This window comes from Suricata suricatta, chromosome 6 (genome assembly GCF_006229205.1).
Source record: "Suricata suricatta isolate VVHF042 chromosome 6, meerkat_22Aug2017_6uvM2_HiC, whole genome shotgun sequence".
In the NCBI taxonomy this organism is placed as follows: domain Eukaryota; kingdom Metazoa; phylum Chordata; class Mammalia; order Carnivora; family Herpestidae; genus Suricata; species Suricata suricatta.
The window spans coordinates 131,301,915-131,328,560 of record NC_043705.1 but is presented as its reverse complement, the minus strand read 5'-3'; the positions used below and the strand labels follow the sequence as shown (position 1 = coordinate 131,328,560).

Below are 26,646 nucleotides of genomic sequence, written 5' to 3'. Positions count from 1 at the left end.
GTGCTAAAATAGGACAAGTGCACTGTGGACACCAGTAAGTATTTGGAGGAATGAGTAACAAATGGAAGGACATAATGATGCTGACCTGAGCAAGATGGCACGCTACACTATAAAATGGCCAAACTGGGGCACCTGGGTGGCTTAGTCGGTTCAGTGCCAACTTCAGTTCAGGTCATGATCTCACAGTTGGTGGGTCTGAGCTGCGCTTCGGGCTCTGTGCTGACAGCTCAGAGCCTGAAGCCTGCTTCCCGTTCTGTGTGTCCCTCTCTCTCTGCCCCTCTCCTGCTCATGATCTGTCTCTCAAAAATAAATAATAAATGTTATTTTTTTATTTTAAAAATAAATAAATAAAAGGCCCAAACAGGCCAAAAGTGAGCCACCGGAACATGCCAAGTCATGGTAAGTTGAGATGGAAATACTGTGGGACTCTGGTGGCTCTTTGAGAAGAGAACAGCAAGAGTAACACTTGATTTGAGGTTAAGCACCTAATTGATGGAGTGTTCAATTTCAGATGTGAGAATGTGACTTTGAATCTTCCCTTTGTAAGTGTATATCATCAGCACAAATGGATGCCAGAGATAATTTATTATAAATTATCAGGATACTAAGGAAACTTTTCTCCATACACCGAAGTAACTTGTGCGGAATTAGTATCTATACCATGCAAACTGAACCAGAATTTCAACCTCCGAGCTAACAGGAGCTTCTGACGTACAGAATGTTCTCCAAAAACTCATATAATGCCTTACTCCATGTTTTACACCCTAGGTGTGTTTTTTTAATTTTCTATCTTAAAGATAATGGTATGTATCTACATCTGTGAGACATGTATAAACAGATTCCATAGTGCCCAGTTGTACCTCTTTTGCAATTTGAACTTAAAGACATGACTGGCAAAACAGAAAAGTTCTCCCTAGTTTTTTGAATCTGCCAGTGAATTAATAATTAAACGGAGCCAGCTGAGCAGAATTGATGGAAGAGGGAAACCCCTAAAGTAGATTTATCTTAATTCTCACAGAGATGTTACAGAATATATTACTTCAATCTTTTTCCTTTGCACTGCTTCTGGATGTTTGAGTGTGTTCTTTTCTAGTAAAGATAGCTAGAATTCTGATGTGTGGAGCTGTGAGAAAAGTAGAATGAGAACTGCTTTTGGCTGGCAGTTTAAACAGAAAAAAAAAACCAGCAAATTTCGGGATGCTTTTACTTTCTTTCATTTCTTTCCTGTCCTTTCTCTTTTCTTACTGTATTGAACTGGCATTCCATAGCCACGGTTGATCTAGTCTATTTTTAAAGATATGTGCTATTGTATTAGATAGCAATAATTACTGGAATATAAAATGAATTAAAAAAACACTGCTGTAAATGGGATATTTGTTATAGAAAATTTCACTGTGGTTAAGTACAACACACGTATTCCTTCGAATCCCCAAGGACTTGAATGTACGATTGTGTTTCTGATGATATTATTTGTTTATTCTTAAAGATATATATATATATATATATATACATATATATATGTATGTATGTATGTATATGGTATTAAATGAAAAGTCATATTAAAAAAACATAGACTTTCAAGGTAGATAATCTTCCTCCTATCCAGATATGACATCTCAACAAAGAAAAGCTGATTTACATGGTAAATTGTCAAGAGGCAGAGAGGAGAGAGATTGAGAGAGAGAGAGAGAGAAGATGGGATTAATACTGAAACCAACCTAAGAGTATAACAATGCACAGTAGGATTGCAATCAGAGCCCCAGTGCTGAGTCCTACAGGTAGAAAAATTGCTTCCACGTTACAAGACAGGATGCTACCATCAGAGTCGCATCTACAAACTCGAATAGTCATGGTGTTTGTGCTGCTCTGCACAGGGTAACTGCTGTCTTCTATTACAACAGGGAGGAAATACAACTCTTGCTGCCTGCGGCTGTATCCATTTCTTCGGGTTTCAATTCCAGCTGTGTTGTCTACAAAACATGACATTGATGATAAGATGGTTACTAAAAGCTTCACTTCAAATCTGAAAGTTGGTATCTATTAAACAGCAGGAAGCTCTTCTTGCTTCAGCAAAATACATCCATATTTTAATTCTTTTATTATGATAAGAGCTGCCAAATGTAATCAAAATAATCCTTAGGGGAAAAAAAAGAAACATTAATCTTATCTGGCATAAGAATTAAATTTTCAATTCGGAAGGAATATAAGACTGGTTATACGCAAGAAGTGTGTTGAGTTGACCCTTTTTTTAAACATCAAAATCTCATTGAGAAAAAAGTACAACTGTGGGTGTTTTCTTCCATGATAGAAGAGCAAAGATTACAAAGCATGAAACTGGCAAACATCTTACCTAAGAAACTATTCTTTAAAAAATAACAAATACCAATTTCTTTTTTGACTTTTTATTTTTCCTAGATCTATATCTATCCTATATATGTATATATCTGTATATCTATATATATATGTCTACAGTTTTCACTTTGGACATTAGTTAGTATAAGAAAAATAGAAAAGACAGTGTGTTAAAAACATCAAGATTCATTAAAATTTTAAACATAATAAATCATAATCATCGCCACTTTAATATAAGTACAAAAATAATTCATTTTAATTCTGACAAAGTCAACAGCAATATTTACTTAGAATAATCCAAGGCAATAAAAATTTTAAATTTTATATGAATGCAATTAGTACTTCCATTGAAAGTATAATTATGCATGCATTAGTTCCTTATTTATTATATTTTTACACATACACATACACAATTTTACACTTACACATACAAGTGGGAATTTGGTTTTATTCACAACACCATTTCATTTTTTGTGTGTATTAAAGTAGCTCCCACACATATTTTACTATTTTAAACGAATGTACTTATATTTCGTTTATTATAACCATATAGCATATCTGGGTGGAATCTGATTTGGAATCATGGAAACTAATATTAGAAAAATACAGTACTCAATAAAACACAGGTTTGTCAGAAAATTTTACTAACTCAGTAATATTCATTCAGCTATTTGTATATTCTAATTTCAAGAACTAAGAATTAGGCAGTTTCTCTGGACTAATTATAGTAGAAGCACTAAGGTAAGAAAAATTTACTTTATAAGATTGTTATACATGGGAAGATGTCATGGTTATTATATAAAGATATGTTTTAAATTGAAAATCAAAATCCCAAAAGGCCAAATGTCTATTATCGCATTGCCGCTGAAACTTCGTAATGCCAGATAATGACGATGACAGTAGGAATAGAGGAATGGGCCCTAGTTCAATTAACATTGAAATCTTCAGCAAGTGATTGAATACTTGAACCTGAGGAAAAGGAACAATCAGTATTAAAATTTGAAACCTGAATGAAAATAATTAATAAGAATAAGAGATTGGAGAAGCTGATATATTTGTACTTGAGAAGCCAAGGGCTTGATATCCTTGAACACATTATATCAAAATGTACCCTACTCTTTTGTGAATGGGTACAATAGCCTCCCCCCTCCCCGTTATCCACTTTAATGGTAGCCTACTGCTATGTCACAGTACCTATATCTTTCCCCTCATTTCATCATTTGAGCATTTTATCATCTTACATCATCACAAGAAAGAGAGTGAGTACAGTATAAGATATTTTAAGAAAGAGATCACATTCACATAACTTTTATTAGGGCCTATTGCTATAATTGTTCTACTTTGTTATTATTGCTGTTAATTATTTACTGTGTCTAATTTTTAGAAGTTAAACTTTTCCATAGATATCTGTTTAGTAAAAGGCATGTATATTCAGGGTTCAGTACTATCTGTGTTTTGGTTTCAGGCCTCTACTAGGTGTCTGGGAACATATCCCCCACCAGAAAAGAGGGACTACTGAATTTTCAACCCATCATTGTTACTGATATAAGACCACATAAAATTCATTGCGCTGCTCATGGTGGGAACAAAAGACATTAAACCTCATTTCCACTCTTAAAATGGGAGTAGAAAATATTCTGTTTATACAGCAGAAGAGATAAAGAAAAAGTTCACATATATTATATGACTATAAATATATAGATGCACATAATGAAGTTTTCTTCAGACATAAGAAAGAAGGAAATATTGCCATTTGTGACAACATGAATGAACCTGGAGGGCATTATGCTATGTGATATAAGCCAGGCAGAGAAAGATGAATACTGCACACAACATTAGAGGTGGAATCTAAAAAAAGAACAACAACAACAAAAAGGAACGCCTAAAAACAGAGAGCACATGTGGCTGCCAGGTCCTGAGGGTGGGGAATATAGGGAAAGATTGGTCAAAAAAATACAAAATCTCAACTATAAGATGAATAAACCCTGAAGATCTAAGGTCTAACATCGTGACTATAGTTAATATCCATATAACATGGTGACTATACTTGATACCACTGTATTATGGAATTGAAATTTGCAAAGTGAGTAAAACTTAAAAGTTCTACCCCTGGGTGGGGGAAGGGGGAGGTAAATATGTGAGGTGAAAAAAAGTTTCTGTTCAGTTTTTAAAAACTTAACACACTTAAAATATAACTGAAGATAAAAGGAGGAATAAAATTAATGGCATATTTAAATAGCAAACAATGTCAGACTGTGACAAAACACTATTGCTATGAGGCAAGATGATCTAATTCATATTACGAGATATCGATTCTCCAGGAAGGGTACAATAGGGAAAATATTCAATGTGGCCATCAACCTTGTTGCCCAAGCCAGAGATCTGGAAGTCTGATTAGTCTTCTTCTCCATTATATTCACAGATAGAATTTAGGGAGTCTAGCATCCAGCCCTACAAATTTCTATCTTTTTCCACAAATCCCCAAGAGCCATTACCTTAACCTAAGACTCTCTCACCCCCTCCTGCAATAGCATCAGAAGTAATCCTATATCCTTCTATTGCCTTTTCCACACCACAACCAAATAACCTTCCCAATGCAAATTTGAACATAGTATGCTCTTCTAAATTGTTCCAAAATTATAATCTCTTTAAATGGCTTCTAGTTAGGGTGACCACATGGTCTGGTACATCTTAGACAGGCTTATTTTATGTGGGGAACACTTCTATTCCCCAAAGTATTCTAGTTTTCATAATAAAATATGTGGCATCTCTACTTAGAAGGCCTTTCATATTTGGAACCCTATTGCATTTATAGTCATTCCTCATGCTACACTATTAGATGAAGAAAATCCTACTGACTTTCCTTCTGCGACAAAATATCTATATTTTTCTCAGACATCCTTTGACTTCTGTCAATCGTCATCATCTTGCTACAATTGGTTCATTTGTTTTGTAAGCATAGAGTTTAGTAAGAAACTAGCTTTTTGCTATGCAATATTAAAAACGCAGATGTTTCTAAGGGATAAAATATCCACAGTCACAGAACTAATAATGTAAGAACCATTGGCCAGTACTTAGCTTTAATATTTCTAATCCAGTGCCCTTTGTATTTCTGTGGTGACTGGCACAGTGCAGATGTGAGAGTATTAGTAGAAGTAGCGGTGGTGATGATGCCGGTAGTGATGGAGACAGACGTGGCAGTGCAGATATGATGGTAGAGGTGATCCCTAACATTACCTGGGGTATTGTGTTCAATGATTGCACATATTTTATTTAATATAAATACTATGTGGTTGATATATTTCAACTATGAGTTTAAAATCATGCAGTGTAACTTCATACATTGAGAGTCCAGCATTGACGACGTAATGCAGTGGGAATGAAAATGTCATTCTAATTACAAAGCCTGTATTTTAACCTGTGCCGTACTGTGTGTTATTCAAATAAACCAATTACTAAGAAGTTACCTATTTGTTTGTACAAGTAGTGTACATGTGGAACAAATGATACATTTAAAACATAGAAAGCATTCAATTTCCCAGATAGGCTATTTTGGCTTGATTCATTAAGGGACTGTCCACATTATAAATGGAACCAATTTGCCTCATTAGATACAACCTATATAGGTTAAATATTTAACTTGCTGCTAGCTATAGAATTCTCTATTTCTCATATGTGGATTTCCATATTTTATGAACTTGAGTGCTTCTAGGAAATACATGGGTTGCTGCCTTTGTGTCCTTTTACAAAGTTAAATGGTAAGACGTAAGTTTTTATGTGGTGAAACTTACTTCTGAAGTCACGGACTGTAAAATTTGGTTTGATGGCAGCTTCAGGTGATAATCTAAAGGAGAATTGCTGCCCAGCAGGTGAAAGATCACGGTCTGCAGCGCTGACTATCTGAATTATCTGAAACAAAGTTGAGATGAAACTTGAAGTCAGTCATGAGTTTCAAAGGGAACTTGACATACCAGGCTAATAAGTTTAGTCAATGATGCATGCAAGGAGACAGAAATGACATTTTTAGGATTCATATCAGTGGGCCAATTATTTACAAATAATTTTTATAAACAAATATCTAAACATTTACCGTGCATAATAGCAGGTACAATTATAGGGTCTGGGTCAATTCCAAATGAATATCTGCATAACTAAAAAGCTTAAGAACATTGAAAATTCTCACTAATAAGCAAAATAAAATTAAAATGCACTTGCTTGCATTTTAAACTAAATAAAATAAATGCTTTCTAACATAAATATGAAAATGCTTACTGGAAAGAAAGTCTCTGATTATTTAAAAGCCCTTGCGACAGCAGAATTTTAGAATAATTACGTTTCATAGAATGAGTTTTATTTTTATAAATAAATAAAATGTTGAGAAAGAGAAATTCAAAAGATGTATATCTGTTTTTGTTCTTTTATTTGTTTTCCTCCAATGGGCAAGAAAATTAATTGTATTTTCATAAAATGTTTTTAGAAAGTAAGCACTAACAATCCTATTTCAAAAATTTTTCTAAATCTCTCCCATAGGTTGTGTGTCTAGTAGTTAAAACTCTGACATTTCAGTAAAATGCCCTCAAGAATTTGGAGATTAAAAATAACTGTTAAGAGCCAAACTGTGAAATTGATAATTCACTACAGAGATAAGCAAATTACAGTAGCTTTGAGGTTTTATTTATTAACATATCCAATGGCTTTGCATCAGAATTCTTTCTGTATGTAGAAGAGGGTGAGGGCACTGGACAGCTCAGGTGATCACTCTCTTAGACTAAAGTTGAATTTGCCAAAAAACAGACCTTAGAGTTTAAGTATCCTATCTTGGTCACAGTGGGCAAAACACACGGCATGTGTTCTTAGAAAGATATCATTCAACATGTGATTTATTTACTACTTTTGTCTTCATTCCATGGTTAAAACTCAACCTTATTCCTATGATCGTCCTCCCCCTATAGCTGTGTGCGTGTGCGCTCACACACACATACACACTCACATGTAAGCATACGTACTGCAACTTTTAGTTCCTGGTGCACTATTGGTAATTGGTAAGTTGACAAAATCATTTTCTAATGAGAAATTCAGTTCTCTAGTTCAATGTAAATCAGTAACAATTCCAAAAAATGTCAACTTTATTTCATATAAACCCATATGCTCAGTCAGATCACTATATCCTATCCATAAATTTGCTGTAAATTATTAAGGGATTGATTTGCCAGGTGCTTTGTTTTGCCTTTAACTACTATCAGCAAGCATAATCATTTACTAGATTAAAGTTATACAACATCAAAAAAAGATCAAGAACATAACTTTAGAATGAAGCAATGTCCTTTCAAATAGCAAACAGAGTAGAGAATTTGGATATTAACTGGCACTTATGTGGAACTGACACTTGGGAGTCATTACCCTAAGGAAAAACAACTCTCACACTTCAGTGATTCACGATTGTTGATTTAGGTAGTATTGTCCTTCTCTTTCTCCTATTGTCTCTTCATAGAGATCACATATATACATACTTGCATACATACATACATACATACATATTCGATTATAGGCCTAAGATATAGTAGTTCCTATGCATAATTCCTAGACAGTGGGCAGATGGCTGGGTCAAAAGTAGGAAATGTTCACATACCACACTCCCTGAAAACTCAGTAATATTTCAGGACAGTTGTGCTTTGTACATAAATGTGGCCCAGTAGAAAGTCCAACAGATATTTATTAGAAAAAGAGCCTCCGAGGACCCCACAGATTGCTTACCATTTTTTCCAGATGTAAGAAAAACAAGTTATGTTGGATCATTTCTATTATTCCCAACTTTTAAACTCATTTTCTATTCAAGCAGAGAAGCATCAAGTGGAGTTCTTTTTCCAAGGGACTTTCATTTTGTGCATTATAAGAGTCTGACTAGTATAAATGAATCACTATCCCTAATTATCTAAAAAAAATAGAGGATTGGGTTCTGAGGATGAGAGTGAAGGATCAGGAAAGTGAGAAATTGCTGAGTTGTGAAATTTCAGAAAACCTCTGTATAACTTCTAAAATAACCAAATCAGTTTATTATTTGTTTAAACATTTATGCAGCAGCTGCTACTATTTCAGACACTAAAGCAGGCACTGGGCTTATCCCATTAATATGTGGGTACGTTTAAAGGGATAAAGAATTAAAAACCTTATCTATATTTCTGTGTCTATTCAAAATTAAGGATGCAAATTTATTAATTGGGAAATCTGACTATATAAGTCATGTTGTAAGAAAATTAATACTTTCTCCAAATTATCAGAGAAAGGATTGGAGCAACACAGGCCACTGGAAGTTTTGTTACTGATGGAAATATTCTATATCTACATGGACAAAAAATGGTAGCCACCTAAAACATACAGCCATTGAGCAACAGAAATGTGGCTGGTGTGAATGAGGACACTGATTTTTAATTTTATTTAATTTTAATTTAATAGCTACCTAGCTAATGGACATCACAAGATTAGGATTATGGGACAGATTTTCTACAAAGCAGTTTAATACATTCAAATTGAAGCAAATACTGAAGATTAAAGAATAATGTTTTTGAATAAAGATACTGTTTCAAATATTATTTTTTTCAGTAAGAATTAAAACTTCAAATTTATTTGAATGAATAGTTATGCTATTTAAAGGTGATTAAAATAGAAAGGAAACCAAGCATACTGATATATTTTTCCTTTGGAACCTAGGTGCACAGTATTGGGTTAATCATATTCTTATTTCATGACACACTCTCATCACTTGTTCATTCTTGATTAATCATATTATATCATATCGTACCATCGTATTACATTATAACTTTTATACTATTTTATTCATTCATCTATAATAGTCAAGAAAAAAGAAAACCTGGCTACCCAACACCACTCACATTACATCTGGGATTTTGATAGTAACTTTTCTAGTTATGGTGTCATCCCTCATGAGATCTCCCACTAGAACCAAAATAATATTGATTGAATAAGGAAAATATAATTCAGAGATTTTGAATAACCCAGATAGGTGTTCTACTCAAGGCCACCAAAGAAAGAAACCTTACATTTTTAGTGGGCTATAGAGCTTTTTTGCACACTTCATAGAGCATGTGAGCAAAGCAAGAAATGCTAGAAGAATGTATTCTAAAGTTGTTTGCTTATTTATAGTCACAGATTCCATAGAAATTCCACAGTAAAGGAAAGGAAAACATAGCAGATCTGAAATCCCAGATTTTTTTCGTTATATAAAGAATATTCAATAAGCTTTCATCGCTTTATCCCCTGTGGTGTTACATCTACATCCATAAACCACACTGAAGTTATGAATTTACTATCTCTTGTGGTTTTTTTAATGAAAACATATACATATGTGTGTGTGTGTGTGTCTATTCATGTGTGGTCTTATAACCCAAAACACATATAATAGGTCTTCATGTGCTATTAGTTAACACTATTAATAAGTTACCTGTCCTGGTTTGGCATTTTCACACACAGCTGTCTCATATGGCACAGATATTTCTGGAGGAAATTCATTGACATCTAAGACATTAATCAATATGTTGACTTTGCTGCTTAATAATGGGTTACCTATTGAAAACATAAAAAAAACAGACAATTATAAAATCTGGTCAGTTACTGCTTTTATAGTAAATGGTTTTAATCTTTTTAAATTAGCCATTATAAAGATCTAAATGATCCTTTCTTTATGGGAAAATCTGAGGTGTTGTGCCAAATATAAACAATAAAACATGGATAAGTAAGGTATCATTGCTTTGCTTTCAGAGCACTAAGGGTGAACTGTATCAGTGTTCATCTCTGAAATTCACTCATCCCTGAAATTCACTCACCAACCATCTGGCTAATATTTTGTCAAATGGGTAGCCATTATACTAGGTTAGTTCACAGACCCAATCTTCACCAGTAGTGATAATTTTCACTAGATAACCCATGTTTTCTATGCTGTGTCCATGTAATTAAAACTTTATTGGGTAGGATCATCTACATGTTTAAAAAGTTCTCTAAAAATGATTCTTCCTGAAAAGGATGATAAATTACAAGAAGAATGAAGGGAGAGAAGGATTTTCATAGATAAAAATAACAAAACAGATTTAAGGGAGTAAAAGTAAGACATTGATTATAGAAAGCCAGTATATAGACCCTGAAATCACTTGCTGGTGATAAGAAAAGAAAGAATAAACAAGATTTTCTTCCTTCAATATAAGGGAAAAAACTGTTGTTTTGAAAAAGTGTCTGCCAAAATCCCATCACAAGTTTTAGCGCCAGCCAGCCCTTGATATATTATCTGTCTTCCTGTCATGTATTGAAGAAGACTAGATAAAATAAAATTAGTAAGGCATAACAATGCACCTTTCACCTTATTTGTTATAAAGTTTTATCTTATGAAATTTTACAGATAAATAAACTGTCTCAATCTTGAAGGAACTTGCCCAGAGTCACACATGCAGGCTTGTGGGAAGTTAAGATTCAAACCCAGAACTGTGGAAATCCAAGTACCATGTATCTGGCACTGTGATTTGCCTACTGATCGGATATGTGCTAAATCCTTCATTGCAGTGCTCCTGAAGATTCACCATGCTAGTATTCTTTCAGACCTTTTCGTGCATTTTAAAGAAGCATACAAAATCTCAACACATGAGTGATTCTGACAAGTCTACATGATTTTGCTGTACTAAAATGTATTAGAAAATAACAGGTGCTATAAACAATATTGTAGTAAATGCTCACATATTCATACATGACTCAGTTAAATCCATCATCATGTACCAAGACAGACACAGATAACACAAAGGGAGGAAGAACGGTACGTTTTGTAGTATGCCATGTGTTTATAGAAGGTGTGTTGGTAATCTTGGAGAAGGATGCAGAAAATATCTATGATTTAAAAATTAATATTGGCAAGAGGGAATTATCTTATTTGGTAGGAAATGTTTGGCTGTTTTCACAAGTTATTAAACTACCTTCAACTCAGTTTCTTCATGTGAAACACACAGTATTAATTGTCCCTAATTCATAGGTTGTATTAAATAAGACATGGTGTTTTACAAAATGTTAGATCACCTTTGTAAATTGTATTATGTATTAACAAGTGCATTTCGTGGAGGTTATCTGGTTCCACATTTATTGCTGTTAATTACTCCATGGCATAGCATGTAGATAAAAGTCAGCACTTTGATTAAACTTGGTTCACTTTCCTAAGAAAAACTGGAGATCGTAAAAAATAACAACAAAATTAATGCCTAATACTTTGTAAGGCTTACAGAGACCTATATTCTAAAACATGTAGCTAAACTCTTAGGGTTCACGGTATTTAGGGATACATATAGGGAACAGAGAGGGGATGGGACTTGTGCAAAATTCATAGTTTGGAAGTAAAAAGATGGGATTGAATCCAGGTGTTCTAGTTCCAAGTTAGTACTCTTAAATTCTATTATATATTTAGGGGCGCCTGGGTGGCTCAGTCGGTTAAGTCTCTGGCTTCGGCTCAGGTCAGATCTCATGTTCGTGAGTTCGAGCCCCGCCAGGCTCTGTGCTGACAACTAGCTCAGAGCCTGGAGCCTGCTTCCGGTTCTGCCTCTCCCCCTCTCATGCTCTGTCTCTCTCTGTATCAAAAATAAATAAAACATTTAAAAAAATTTAAATTCGATTATATATTTAAATTTGATTTATTTAGCTATTGAAATAGACAGCAAATTAATGATACAGATTGCTTTATTACATTCACACGACTAACTTCACCTATTCAACTTCTGTACAACATCAAAATCAGTCTCCACTTTCCATTTTACATAGAATGTGAAATATAAGTCCTGAGGCCATGTAAATAGGAAAGTGTTGTATTTATATTTTTCTAGGATCACGGTTTTATTTTGGGAAACTGGTGTGAGGATGGGATGTCTTCCAAAGGAGATGAGACTTCTCCCACAATTATGTTTTTAATGCAGATTTACCTCTATAATAGATAAGCATGGTATTCAAATTAATTTAAGCCAATTTTTACCCATGGTAAACTCCCTTTTGGCAGTTTTAAATTATCCTTTTGCAATATAATTTTAACATTTGTCCAATGAATAATATGTCTCAAAACTATAATCACTATTGTAACATCATATTATTTTTTTAAAAAATTTTAGGGACACCTGAGTGACTCAGTTGGTTAAGCGTCTGCTTTCGGCTCAGGTCCGAATCTCACAGTTCGTGGATTTGAGCCCCGCATCAGGCTCTGTGCTAACAGCTAGCTCAGAGCCTGGAGCCTGCTTTAGATTCTGTGTCTCCCTCTCTCTCTGACCCTCCTCTGCTTGTGCTGTCTCTGTCTCTCAAAAATAAATAAAAAACATTAAAAAATTAAAAAAATAATTTTAATGTTTATTTACTTTTGAGAGAGATTCTGTGTCTCTCTCACTCTCTGGCCCTTCCCTGCTCATGCGGTCTCTCTCTGTTTCTCAAAAATAAAGAAAAAAAAATTTTAAATTTAAAAAATATATCCATCATCAAAAATATCCATCACTGTATGTTTGTATTGATTTCATTTTATTATTACCTCTTCTATTGTACATTTGTAAATTCTTTCATAATTAAGGTTTTAAAAATGTGACCATATATGTTTAAAGGCCAGTTGGGGAAGCAGTAACATCTCCGTTCAAGAACTCCTGCACTCAAGTAAGCACTGAACTTTGTACAAGATAATATAATTTTTAGAGCAATACAGATTTTTCTCATTTATGGATATAATTCAGAAAATTATGTTGAGGAAATAATGACTTTCTTTCTGACTCAGCTAATCTGTATTTGGGACAACAGTGATAAAATTTGTCCAGACATCATTTAGCATGAGCATGATTATCAACATTTCCGCCATGTAGAAACTTATCACAAAACACTTAGTAAGCAAATTCAAATATAAATTTAGTAAATTTTATTTTTTTAATTGTTTAACATTTATTTATTTTTGAGAAAGACACACAGTATGAGCAGGGGAGGATCAGAGAGAGAGGGAGACACAGAATCTGAAGCAGGCTCCAGGCTCTGAGCTGTCAGCACAGATCCTGATACAGGGCTCAAACCCATGAACCATGAAATCATGACCTGAGCTGAAGTTGGCTGCATAACCGACTGAGCCACCCAGGCGCCCCCAAATTTAGGAAATTTTAAATAACCAAAATCCTACATGATTAATTACTGTGTTCTTAGTAGTCCAATCAGTTAAATTCCAATTATTATTGATCCATGTTGCCTCTATTTAATAACCAACTTATTAATATATCACATAATATAATCAATAAATAATTTGATGTTTATCTTTGATGCCTTCAAAGATGTCTTGTTAGATATTATTTCCCCGTCCTTTCATAATATCTCAGTCAACTCTCCTAAGCTTTCCGAGTCAGTCTGAGTTTGAACTGTTTTATTAGTAGTATTTTCAAATGTAGCTTCAATTAAGAAAACAAAAGGCAAAACTCAAATTACAAAAACAAAGAAAAAAGGGGAAAAATCATTGTTTATCATAAATGAGTTAAATTACTATAAAAGAATATTATGAATCTATGCCAAAATCTAGCCAACATAAATGAACAGAACAAATTCTAAGAAAGACACAAATTACCAAGATTGACCTTGAAAAGAAATACAAAATCTTAATAGACCTTAAGCAAATGAATAAAATTAAGTTGTAATTAAAAATATCCCAACTGAGAAAAAAAGACTCATTTAAACCATGCCTTCACTGGTGGAATATAATCAACTTTTTAAAGATCACATAATACCAATTCTTCATGAACTTTTAGAATATAAAAAAATAAACACCAGTTCATTCTATGTATCCTGATATCAAAGTCAATCAAAAACATCTCAAGAAAACAAAGGTGCAACCTATTTTCACTCATAAACATAAGTACAAAAATTTCTTAACAAAATATTAAAAAATCACTTCCAGATCATATTATAAAATTACTACATAATGACCAGATAGCATTTATCCTAAAGATATAAGGTTAGTTTAATGTCTAAGAATAATCAATCGAATATACCATATTAATAGAAGAAAACAAACAAAAAAAATGGTCATCTCAAAAAGATTCAGAATTAGTATTTAACAAAATCATGCATCCATTCATAATTTTTTTAAATCCTCTAAAAGCGTAATAAATAGGAGGCAGGTTCTTCAACCTGTTGAAGTCTGCCTACAAGAAGCTTCTAGCTAACATCATACTCAACAGTGAAAAAGTCAATGCTTTCTCTTTAATACTGCGCACAGGGAAAAAATGGCTGTTTTTACCACTTAAATTCACCATGGTGTGAGAGGGTTTATATAATGCAATTAAATAAAAGTAACATTTAAAAAGAAGATGAAAGAATCCAGATTGGAAAGAAAGAAATAAAACCTTTTATTCAAAAAATGGCATGACCATATAGAGAGGAGATTCTAAAGAATCCACAAAAAATGGCATGACCATATAGAGAGGCGATTCTAAAGAATCCACAAAGATATTATGAAAGAGTACATCAAGGCCATGAGATGAGAGACTAATATAAAAACTGGGCATTGCATTCTTAAGAGCAGCAAATGACAAATTAGAAATGAACTTTAGAAAAAATTCAATTCATGTTAAAGTCACAGATAATAAATATTTAGGAATAGATTTAATAAAATAAATGCAGGACTTATAAACTGAAGTTCACAAATCATTGATCAGAGAAATCAAATAAATTGCTGATAGAAAGGACAGCTGGTGGAATATAAAATTGCATAATCACTTTGGAAAATAGGTTAGAACTTTCTATAAACATTGAACATGAACTTATAATGCAGCAATTACACTCTACATCCAAGAGAATGAAATAAGTATCAACAGAAAGACCTGTATGCATATGCCCATGAAAGTATTAGGCATATACTTCAAAACTGAAAACAAGTCAAATGTGTACATTTGGTGAATGGATAAACATTATGTGGCATATCCATACAATAAAAACTACTCCAACAAAAAAAGGAACAAATACTGATATGGAACAAAATACTGATACGACAACTCTGAATGAATCTCAAATATGCTGTCTTTTTTGATAAGAAGACTGACATTGCTTTTTGGAGCTTGGTTAGTTTCAGAAAGCAAAAGGTTTCAGTGACTTCGAGTTTCTGAAGTACATGAGCCTTCAGAAGATTCCAGCACTCCCCTGTCAAGTCTTCCAGATTTCCTGGAGCAGATAGTAAGCCATTCCTTTGAGATGAACCCTTTTAGAATTCCTGCCCCAAAGACGCTGTATGAAAATGTATCATGCAGCAATTGATAACTAATCCAGGAGATAAGAAACATTAAAATATATATTAAAAGGAAAGAAGGATTCTCTCGATGGCTTGAGCTCGAATGGACCCTGCAGGGCCCTAAGGCAGCATCCATGGTAGGGAGAGGAATCCCTGCTACTAACCAGGCAGAAACTTTGTCCAAGGGGCCTGTCACTAGGATTCAGCTGATAGTTCCTGACTACAGGAAAGTGTCACAGGCTGCAGCTATTTCCAGAGAAGTTTCCTTTTCCTTTCTTTCTTTCTCTTTCCTTCTTTTTTCTTTCCTTCTTTTTTCTTTCTTTCTTTCTTTCTTTCTTTCTTTCTTTCTTTCTTTCTTTCTCTCTCTCTCTCTCTCTCTCTCTCTCTCTCTCTCTCTCTCTCTCTCTTTTTCTTTCTTTCTTTCTTTTTCTTAATGTTTATTTATCTTTGAGAGAGAGGCAGAGCGTAAGCAGGCGAGGGCCTGAAGAGAGAGAAGGGGACACAGAATCTGAAGCAGGCTCCAGACTCTGAGCTGTCAGCACACAACCCCACTACTCATGAGATCATGACCTGAACCGAAGTTGGACACTCAACTGACTGAGCCTCTCAGGCACCCAACAAGCTTCTGTTTCTATGGAGATAGATAGAGCTACGAGCACTCATAGCCCCTGGTGGCCTGGAGTGGGGGTCTGAGCCCATTTACCTGCGTTCTGTGCCTTAGATGGGAGCTGAGCAGGGCCCTGCTGGGGCAGAGAATCTGGCCTGGAGGGATTGGCCAGCAAGGGTGGAAGGTTAGTGACTGTTTCTGGAAGTCTCTGGCTCCATCATCTGCTCACGGGGATCATAGCTACTCTCGGGAGTCTCTGCCCAAGGCAGACCTGCCTGGGAGCTCCTGGCCCCATTTCAGTGCCTGGAGCTTGAGGGGAGCAGGACAGTCAGGGCATCATGTATGGCATCATGTATGGCATCTGCATGGACAGGGTGTGGAACAAATCAGAGGTATCCTGCTCAGCTGCACCCATGCCCACTGCTCAGCTACCTCTGTACCAGGCAAAAGAGGTGACAGGACTTCCCACAACACATCATCAAGGTCTGTTCCCTGTACCATGTCCATTGTAGTCACATCACCCCCCAACAAATTCCAGGCGAGCAAGGAGGCTGAGAAGTAACTCATCAGGAGCTTCAAGGCTTGGACCAGCAGGATCCAATGCTGGTTCTTCCTACAGGAGGATGGTCACTGACCCTTCAAATATGACTATATTTACCTGCACCAGGACCTGGCTGAGGCCCAAGCTCTGGTTCTATCTGGACAGAGAATGTACAGCTGGCTTCTGCAACTGACATGCTGGGCCCAACAGCATTCATAGGGGCAACAAATTAGAAGAAAAAGTATTCTGCATGGGCTGTGCCCTCGCTGTAACCTTCTCGGACTCAGAACTCCTACTGGATCCCAGCAGTTCCTACCATGGCCTCCTGTAACCCAGACCAATGTGTGAGGGAGTGGCTAGTGCAGGGGGTGCTAGACAATAGGTCTTTTCCCTTTGGGGGCTAGGTGGGAGATGATAGTAGTAAGCACTCAACCCCCAGTGCAGTAAACACTGCAGCAGTGACACAACTGAGGAACTTGGGGACAGGGGGAAGGCCCTGGGAAAGAGAAAGTTGTTCTTACACTCTTGACAAGGATTGAGTTTTAACTTAGTTCTTTTGTAGAATGATTATGAAAGAACAAATAAAGTGCACCTAAGCCATAAAGAAAAGAAAAAAGAAGATAGAAGGAGGTGAGAAGTAGAGGTGAAAGAAGAGAAGAGAAGAGGAGAGAGGAAAAGGAAAGGGAAGGGAAAAGGAGAAAGAAAAAAGAAAAGGGAAAGCATATTTATTTGTTTGTTTATTTATTCTCATGTCTGGTACTTGCTGTTGGTGGTTTGCTAGAGGTCTGGGCAGAGGAATAGAAAAGAATATTCATTTATGGTCTTTTTATGTAGACTGGGCTTCATCTCAACATGGTGGCTAAAGGTCAAGGGCAAGTATTTCAAAACAAAAGAAATCCAGACAGAAACTCTTGCTTTTATGACCTAACATGGTCATAATTTTTAACTTTTTAATGTTTACTTTACTAGTTTTTGACAGAGAGAGAGAGCAAGCAGATGGGAGGGTTGGTTGGGGGTGTTGGTTGGAGAAAGAATCCCAAGTGGGCTCCACACCACCCCCACAGAGCCCGGAGCAGAGCTTGAACCCACAAACAGTAATATCATGATCTGAGTGGAAATCAAGAAATGAACACCCAACCGACTGAGCTACCCAGGTCATCTGACAGAACCCAATTCTTGATAGAATTGTCAGCCTTACTGTCAAAAGAACATGTGGGAAGGGAGAGACACATAGGATGCCCATTTTTGGAACTTATAATCAGAAATCTCTTTAGAAATGGTTCACTAGTAACTAGCATAGTAACCTTTAATAAATCCTAGGGAAACTAAATTTTATTTATTTTTTTAAAGTTTTTATTTAAGGGTGCCTACGTGGCTCGGTGGGCTAAGCGGCCAACTTCGGCTCAGGTCATGATCTCACAGTTCATGGGTTCCAGCTCTGCATTAGGGCTCTGTGCTTAACAGCTTGGAGCCTGGGCCCTGCTTCAGATTCTGTGTCTCCCTCTCTCTCTGCTCCCCCCTACTCACGCTCTGTCTCTCTCTATCTCTCAAAACTGAAAATTATTTTTAAAAGTTAAAAAAAATTTACTAAATTGCAGTTAGTTAACATATAGTGTAATACTAAACCTAACCAAAAAGGTAAAAGATCTGTACCCTGACATCTGTAAAACACTGAGGAAAGAAACTGGAAATGACATAAAGAAATGGAAAAACATTCATGCTCATGGATGGGAAAACTAAAGTTTATTTAAAAGGGAAGTCAGAACTGATATGAATGTAGGTCCTGATGCCATCCTCCTCAGTGCTGAGGGGTTCTGCATAAAAGGGCAAAGAGAAGTCATTGGCTTTATCCATGGCTCCCTTCAATGTAGAATATCAAGATACCACATAAGATTCCACTTGACAAGGTATCCCGATAATCTACACTTTTGAAAAGATCTATACATACCCTCTCACAGGTGAGAAAACGTTGGTGTAATCTTGCCCTACATTTTTCTGTCCGAGCCAAGACTGGAATCAGATCTTCTCACTATGCTTTTCACTGCTGTATGATATAGGTCAATGAACTCAAAGAATAAGAAACCACACAACCCGAGATCTGCCCATGCGCATGACAATCACTTATTTTCTTTTTTTAAAATTTTTAATGTTTATTTATTTTTGAGAGGGGGGTTTATGAGCAGAGAGAGAGGGAGACACAGAAACAGAAGCAGGCTCCAGGCTCCACGCTGTCAGCACAGAGCCTGACGCAACGCTTGAACTCAGGAACCCTGAGACCATATCCTGAGCTGAAGTAGGACGCTCAACCGACTGAGCCACCCAGGCGCCCCAATAATCACTTACTTTCGAAGAGTAACACTTAGACTGCTATCTGGCCACCATGCTGTGAGAAAGCCCAGTTCACATTAGACGTTCAAAGTGTGGATTTTTTTTTCAAATTTCATACTAAATGTTCACTAAATACCAGCCAAATAATAGAATATTTCCAGGAAACAATGAGAAATGTAATTGAAAATATTTTGAAAACTGTAAAGCACTAACAAACACAAGATTCCTAGTATGTTAAAATACACTGGAGTGATCAGGCTTCCTTGTTTAAAAATGATACCTGATTTGGAATAGGTGTTAAAAATTCTGTTTTGTGACTATGTACTAAATTGCAACTACAACAATGTCAAGAATAAAATCATAGCTTTTTGTGCCAAAAAACCCCAAAATCCTGAATGACAGTGCAAAGTGAGCACGATATAGTGAATATGTAACACAAGCTTTCCTTTGCTTTTCTCTGTAAATTAGTTCACTTTTAAATTACAAGTTAAGATAAACCCTATCTAACAATAGCCCTGTTCAATTACAGCAGTATGATCTGCATCTATACCAAGACAATCCATCAAGCAGATTTAAATTATTCATGAAACCCACACCAAAGTCAAATATTACTTGGCTGTTGGTGACAAAAACTGATCTCTAATAACCTTTAAAAACACCGCCAATCAGTTTTTTCTCCCAATGAGCACACTAGAGAAAACCTATCATTAATTTTAAATATTTGCAATACCATGAAGGCCTTAGATATTCTGAATTCCTGAAAATCAAGAGCTGCCTCATATTCATCTTTAAGCCTCCAGAGTTTAACACAGAGCCTAGTACATGCTAGTAAATTAAATATATGAATGACTAAGTATTCTTTCAAAAACAGACTAAACTGAGAAGGAAAAGTGGGTTTAATACAGCTGATAAAAGAAGAAACTTCAGTGCATCATGACCCACGGACACCATAATTGTTGGTGTATTTTCCTTGAATTTACCTATGGGCAACAAGATTATAATGCCATTTCACTTTATGTTCAACTCTCTATAATTTTAAAAATTCTTCTCAAGTGATTTTCTTTAATATAATCACAGCAAAATTAAATTAGTATTTGGAAGGCAAATAAAACTCATTATTGATTTCATAAAAAAGAGGTGATTTTGAGGGCCCCTGGATGGCTCAGTAAGTTCAGTGTCTGACTCTTGATTTTGACTGAGGTCATGAGCTTACAGTTTGTGAGATCCAGCTTTGAGGCACCCCCCTACACACACACAACCACCACTCTCTTCCCTGTGTGGTAGGGCTCTGTGCTGATAGCCAGAACCTGCTTGGGATTCTCTGTCTCCCTGTCTGCCCCTTCCCTACTCACACATGTGTGTGCTCTTTCTCAAAATAAATAAACATTTTTTAAAAGAGGTGATTTTATATAAGTAAATAGATGTGAGTCAGTATCCAATTTCTCAAACATGACAATTCACTATAGAACCATAATAGGTAACAGTCTAACAAACCTATAGACAGATAGGTAGATAGATGATAGACAGATGATGATAGAAGACAGATAGGTAGATAGATAGATGATAGATTAAACACAATTTCAATTTAATTATATGTATATTGCAAATGTATAAATAATTTTTTACTATTTTGTACTCTTTGCATATGAAAATTACTATGACTAGTTTAGCTAATAACTTACTTAAAGTATATCTAATAAAGCATAGTCACATGGTTAATTGTCCTTGTGGAATTCTGTTTTGCAGTGAGAGAGTCCAGGATTCCCATCATCTTTTGGTCGCCACCCCTTGTGTGACTTGGGCTGCAAAGGAAGGAGCTCTGCACCTTCATTTCCTCACACTCAGAGTGTGGGCCATAATCCTCATCTTGATTTAATGAATTCTGAGGTATAAGACTTATTAGTTTATATTATTATTATTGCCTGTGATTATTCTATAAAATTAGGTACTTATGATATAGTCTAAGAACATCATATCATCGCTAGCAATGTAGCATGCAGGCAGATGAAATTCTTCAGAAAACTGTACCACAAAAGCTATTTCTTTTTGTTTAAACCTTTAATCATGAAATGACCACACTTTGGTCACATATAACCTCTTGGAACTTCCCCTTGGAGGTTGTGTAAGAATACCCTTAAATTGGAAGTCACTGGAAGGAAGCATCAATTGCACAGTTATAACTTACTAAAATTCTCTATTTTGCTCAATTTCTAACTACTCCTAAGCTTTGATATTCTTAAAAATAGACTTTAGTCTTGTTTTTCTCATAAAACACAACAAATTGTGTTTTGCATAAATGATATTCTGGACAAACTTATGACCATGAATGTATGAATTTATGTTTAGTCTAAATTTTGAATAGCAATGCCAGAGATTAATTTTTCTGTACATATGAAGATGATATCTTATTCATTATGTTGAAGTAAAACAAAGTTACAACAAAATAGCTTTATATACCAAATAACATCAAAAAAGAATTACCCAACAGTTTAATCCCAATTCATAATGATATATTTACATACAAAATTTTCCCCAAATATAGCAGCTAGTGAGTCAACTCACTGATACTTGAACTGTTCCACAATAAATGCAAATAATCTATTGCCACCTGGAGAACTATATGATCGAGAAAAAAATAATTGTCTCTTGTATCATTTGTTTATTTTGTAATTACATAAAATATGTTTTAAGGCTTTGATAATTTAAGATATTTTAAATTATCTTTGTCTAATGATATTTGTTACAGCAATACCAAATATATGTAGGAAACATTTGTGTGTTGATAGTTTCTGATCATTGGAATGAAGCGAAGTTTTGGAGCTTCCATCTTTTTTAAAATGCTCAAGATTAGTATCATAAAAACAACAAGGCAGTAAAGCATAAGAGAATTATTAGGAGTCTTACAAATTATTTGGACCTCCGACTATAGAAACACTGACTAACGACTGGGTTTTAATTAATTGAAAGCTATTCAATCATTGTAACATTTCATTTTGCCTGAGATTTTTCATGTGAGGGTCAAGCTGAAACATGCTGGTTTGATCTGCAATAAGGAATACTTACATTTTTTTTCCTTCTTGGCAGCACAAGTGTAAGATATTTCTTTCTGAGTCATTCACCACGATGATAGTTTCCTGCTTAACTGGCTAGTTTGATCAGTGAAAACAGCCTTATGGATCAGAATATGAATACATTTTACTTTTAAACTCTACAAATTCAAGCAAAATAAAGCCCACAAAAAGCTATTCTTACTGTAAAACTTTAATTACCATGTGGTATGTGTTTAGTCTCTTTATTTTTCACATGAACTCATAGCATTTACCCCAGCAGACTTCTTGAGGGCTCTAAAATACACAGTAGTCTTTGAACGAATATTGGACAACACTCTTACAATCTTATTCTATAAGATTATCTATGTACATATGTGCACATATATAAGGATAAGATTATATATATGGATATATATGGATATGTATACATATATAGCTCCATGTATGTGTGTATATATATGTGTGTCTGTGTCCATATATATGTATGTGTGTATATATATACATACATGCACACACATATATATACATACATATACATATACATATATATGTGTATCTGTGTATATAGATAGATGGATAATGTATCTAAATCCCAGTTCTGCATATTTCTTAGTAAGGACCAACATAAATAATGAGAACCTATATGTGAAGGGTTTTTAATTTGCATGTAAGTAAACTCTAGAGCCAGCATGTGCCCTAATCATATAGATAGCTAAAAAATATATATTTCCCCAAATATGAAAAATCTAAAATTGAGAATCGGTGACACTTGTTTCCACCACAAAAGTGCAAACTCTCCTTTCATCTTCTACATGGTTGAAGTGCAAGGCTCTGACTGGATGTGTCAGACCTGCTATGACAAGGGTCCTCACACAGGGATGATGGTTTTGGTGATTCACATAGCCACTGGGGAGAAAGGGACCTTCCAGAGCCACAGAACAGGTGATTAATGAACTATCTGCAGAGAAATCGTACAGTAGAGGAGCAGCTTGTAAAAACCTGTTCAGCGTGACAATGATGTGTGAGTTTCCTCAGGGTCAAGTGGGCACAACCGAAAGCTAAAATTGAGAAATCATGCTATACACTCACCCAAGAAGACTGCCTTCTATGAAAAGGGACCCTGGAGTTAAGAAGCTGGAAGATCTACCACTGAGTACTCACACCAAGTTCCTATGCAGATGGGATGCCTAGAACCCACATCAGATGTCTCAAAGATCACTTAAGAAGTCTACGGGCAACTGCCTTTCCTTCCAGTCCCTTTAGCCCTAGAAGGCAGTGGTGACCAATGGAGCATTAGATAGAACAGATAAGAGAGATTTGTGTGCTTCCCTCTCACTTTTCCACTCTGACAGGCTGGAGAATGTGTACCCCACAATCGAGGGGTCACAGTTCCAACTTATGGTGTCATTGAGGTCTGCAGCTCTCTATTGCTGTGTCACAACAGATGACCCTAAAAAGTAGTTGCTTGAAATGATTACTGTTTTAGTCTTTCTCACAATGTCGTTAGGATCTGGGCAGGGTTCTTCTGGGTACACGTTCCATTTCACATGGCATTGCTGGGTGTCACACTGTGGTATTCAGCGAGTACATGTTCCAAGACAGTCTCCCTAACATCCCCCACACCCTGGCAGGTATGATGGGAAGGCTGAGCTCAACTAGGAGAGTCAACCTGACCACCTACGTGTGAAATTCCTAGAATGGCAGCCTCCAGATAGTCAGTTCACTCATATGACAAGTCAGTGTTCCAACAAACAAGATAGAAGCTGCATGTTCTTTGTTGTAAGTCTGACCTTTAATAATCAGAATAACCTAGAAGTAATGAAATCAGCTAAAGACGTCATTAAGGCCTAAGGATAGTTGCCTGACTATTCATGTTTAGTCACAATTGTTGAAGATACACAAACCTGTTTAATATTTACACCCCACAGAGCTGAGACTGAACAAAATCCCCTCGGCAGAAATAGTCACAGTCAGCTCTTCCCTGAATAGAGAAATTAAATTAGCTGCCAAAAATATCTGCAGCAAAGGAACAAAATAAAAAAAGAAGGAAACAAACTGAAAGATACTCCAAAGAGATTTCCCCGAACCTTTCACAAGACTATAAGCAGGTGGACTGGGAGACACACTTATTTTGCAAACAAGTACATTGATAACCAAACAATTCCCCCCACTCACCTGTTACCTTAGGAAGCTGTGACAGTATCTTAGACTGTCCAGCCACAAATATAAGGCCTAAGTCACTCTCAGTCTGGAGGATTCTCCTCTGGACCGAGCAGACACCAACACAAGGGATCAGTCCTAGCAATCCAATTGATGCTGAGTGATTCCTTAATGAAAACCACTTACGGCTCCTGTATTTCCTAGACTGGCATTCACTTTTTAAAAATCACATTAAAAACACTCTACAAAAAAGAGAGAAGCAAAGGGATGATTTTAAAAATATTCTCTTCAGTGTGAGAAAATATTTCAGAATGGGCTATTTTGTGTGATAATGAATTCCTTCTGCCTGATGTCTGAAGCTCCCCCATTAAGTACAGGGGTCCAGTGTGGAAGAGAAGTCGGAATGCCCATTGATTTCTGTGGCTGCAGTGTTGAAAAAGATGTGGTCGCACAATGAAATGCACTACTAGATATTCATGCAGCCCTGCAAACAGGGCTCATTGGCAGCTGTCACAATTTCTCCGGACTTACGCTATGAGGACAAGGAACAGGTTTCTGAGTTTCCCCAGGAGACCACTCAGCTGTCAGTCCAAAAATGAAAAACACCTCAGCAGGGACTCGTTTCAGAGCATTCAATCCACAGAACTGCAGTGTAACATTGATTCTGTCCATGCCATACTTACTAACTTTACTCGCAATTATGGAGAAATTATACTGCGCCGTGCTTTCTCTGTCTAGTAATTCATTAGTGGCGATAGTTCCTTCAGTTCCATCTACTGTAAAGTAGCTGTCCCCATCACTCTTCCAATCTATGAAGTACCTGCATATAAAAAGAGTGGATGCAAATGTGCAATGATTACACATTAATCATAATGGCAGTCAGGCGAACTTGACACAGTTCCTTATTTTTCTCCCTGTAGCTATTACCCACCTTGCAATAAAGAAGAGTGTAAATGACAGCTTCTTTATTGCAAAGTCAGTATGCTCAAGGGGAAACTGGAAATAATGAAAGATTTAGTACTCCTGCTGTTCATATTATTTTAGGGTCTTGACACCTTGAAAGCTCAGCAGAGACGAAAATTCTAAAGCTGACCATGGGTTTCCTTATCCTGCTGAATATTAAAACTTTTCCAAGCAGTAAAAGATTCCTTAATGGTGGGTGCAGGACGAACTGGGGGTGGGAGAAGCATCTGGATACAGCTACAAAGAACTTCGGCCAGAACAGAGGTAGAATCTTTATTTCCACGGATAGAAAAAAAAATCATATTATGGAAACTAAGGCGCAATTTTGGAACTGACAATCTGGCATTTATTGAGAAGTATTTCCCTCAAACACACATAAAGGAGACACTGTTGTTTTATTACTCTATATATCAGTACCCCTTTCTAAAATGAACAAAACAAAACAGTGAACAATGTCCCTTTATCTTCTTTATTAGTTAACCTTTTTGATAATAACAGATGTTACCTTCTTTATGTGAAGAAGCTGGACTAAAACAGTTCAAAAATTTAAGTAAAAAAAACCCCAAAAATGCAATGATATAAATATTTATGCAGCAGATATATAGACTAAAAATATCTTTTCAAGCACAAATTTTCAATCACAGTAACAAGCATTTTGAAATCTTAGCATATACCGGATATTATTCTAAATGCTTACCTGTATTACCTTATTAAATTCCCACAAAAACCCTAAAAAATAAGAATTATTCATCTCCCCACTTGACCGAAGAGGAAACTGAAGCATCGAGATATTAAGGAATCTGCCTCAGTTCACATAGAAACTTTTAGAGCTGATATTTGAACCAAGTCGTCAATGTTTTTCTCATAATTGTCATTATGTAATCTTAACAATTTTAAATAGAACTTAATGTGAAAGAGCTCCGTTCATCAAAAGACTCAATGTACAGTATATTTACCACCATTACTCTTGCCTGGGAATCACGGCGAGGTCAATACCAGCAGACCAACTTGGCTCAGGTCATGATCTCGTGCTCCATGAGTTCGAGCCCAACGTCAGGCTCTGTGCTGACAGCTGAGGGCCTGAAGCCTGCTTCAGCTTCTGTGTCTCCCTTTCTCTATCTTCCCTGCCCTCAACACTTGCACTCTGTCTCTCTCTTAAAAATTAAATAAAAACATTAAAAAAATTAAACTGAGTTTAGCTTGAGTCTCATTTAAGCACTAGATTAAAACCAATTGCTTTTATAGATGGAGTCAGAGTATGAGCCATGCTGTTAATCTGCTTTGGATAGTTCCATTGTTGACTTGAGGGGTGAGAATGTATTGATGTCTTATGATTTCAATGTTGCATCTGTCTCATAGGAATACTCTCAGA

At 35.8% G+C, this 26,646-nt stretch overlaps 1 protein-coding gene across 1 annotated transcript in view; it reads right to left on the bottom strand.

The window, feature by feature from the left end:
- Positions 1-26,646, bottom strand: part of CDH12 (cadherin 12) — a 254,478-nt gene that overhangs the window by 2,718 nt on the left and 225,114 nt on the right. The window contains exons 7-10 of the mRNA XM_029941059.1: positions 24,995-25,131; positions 9,812-9,933; positions 6,144-6,261; positions 1,719-1,970 (exon numbers count right to left, since the gene is read on the bottom strand). Coding sequence (XP_029796919.1) covers positions 1,719-1,970; positions 6,144-6,261; positions 9,812-9,933; positions 24,995-25,131 — 629 coding nt within the window. The remainder of the gene's footprint in view (positions 1-1,718; positions 1,971-6,143; positions 6,262-9,811; positions 9,934-24,994; positions 25,132-26,646) is intronic.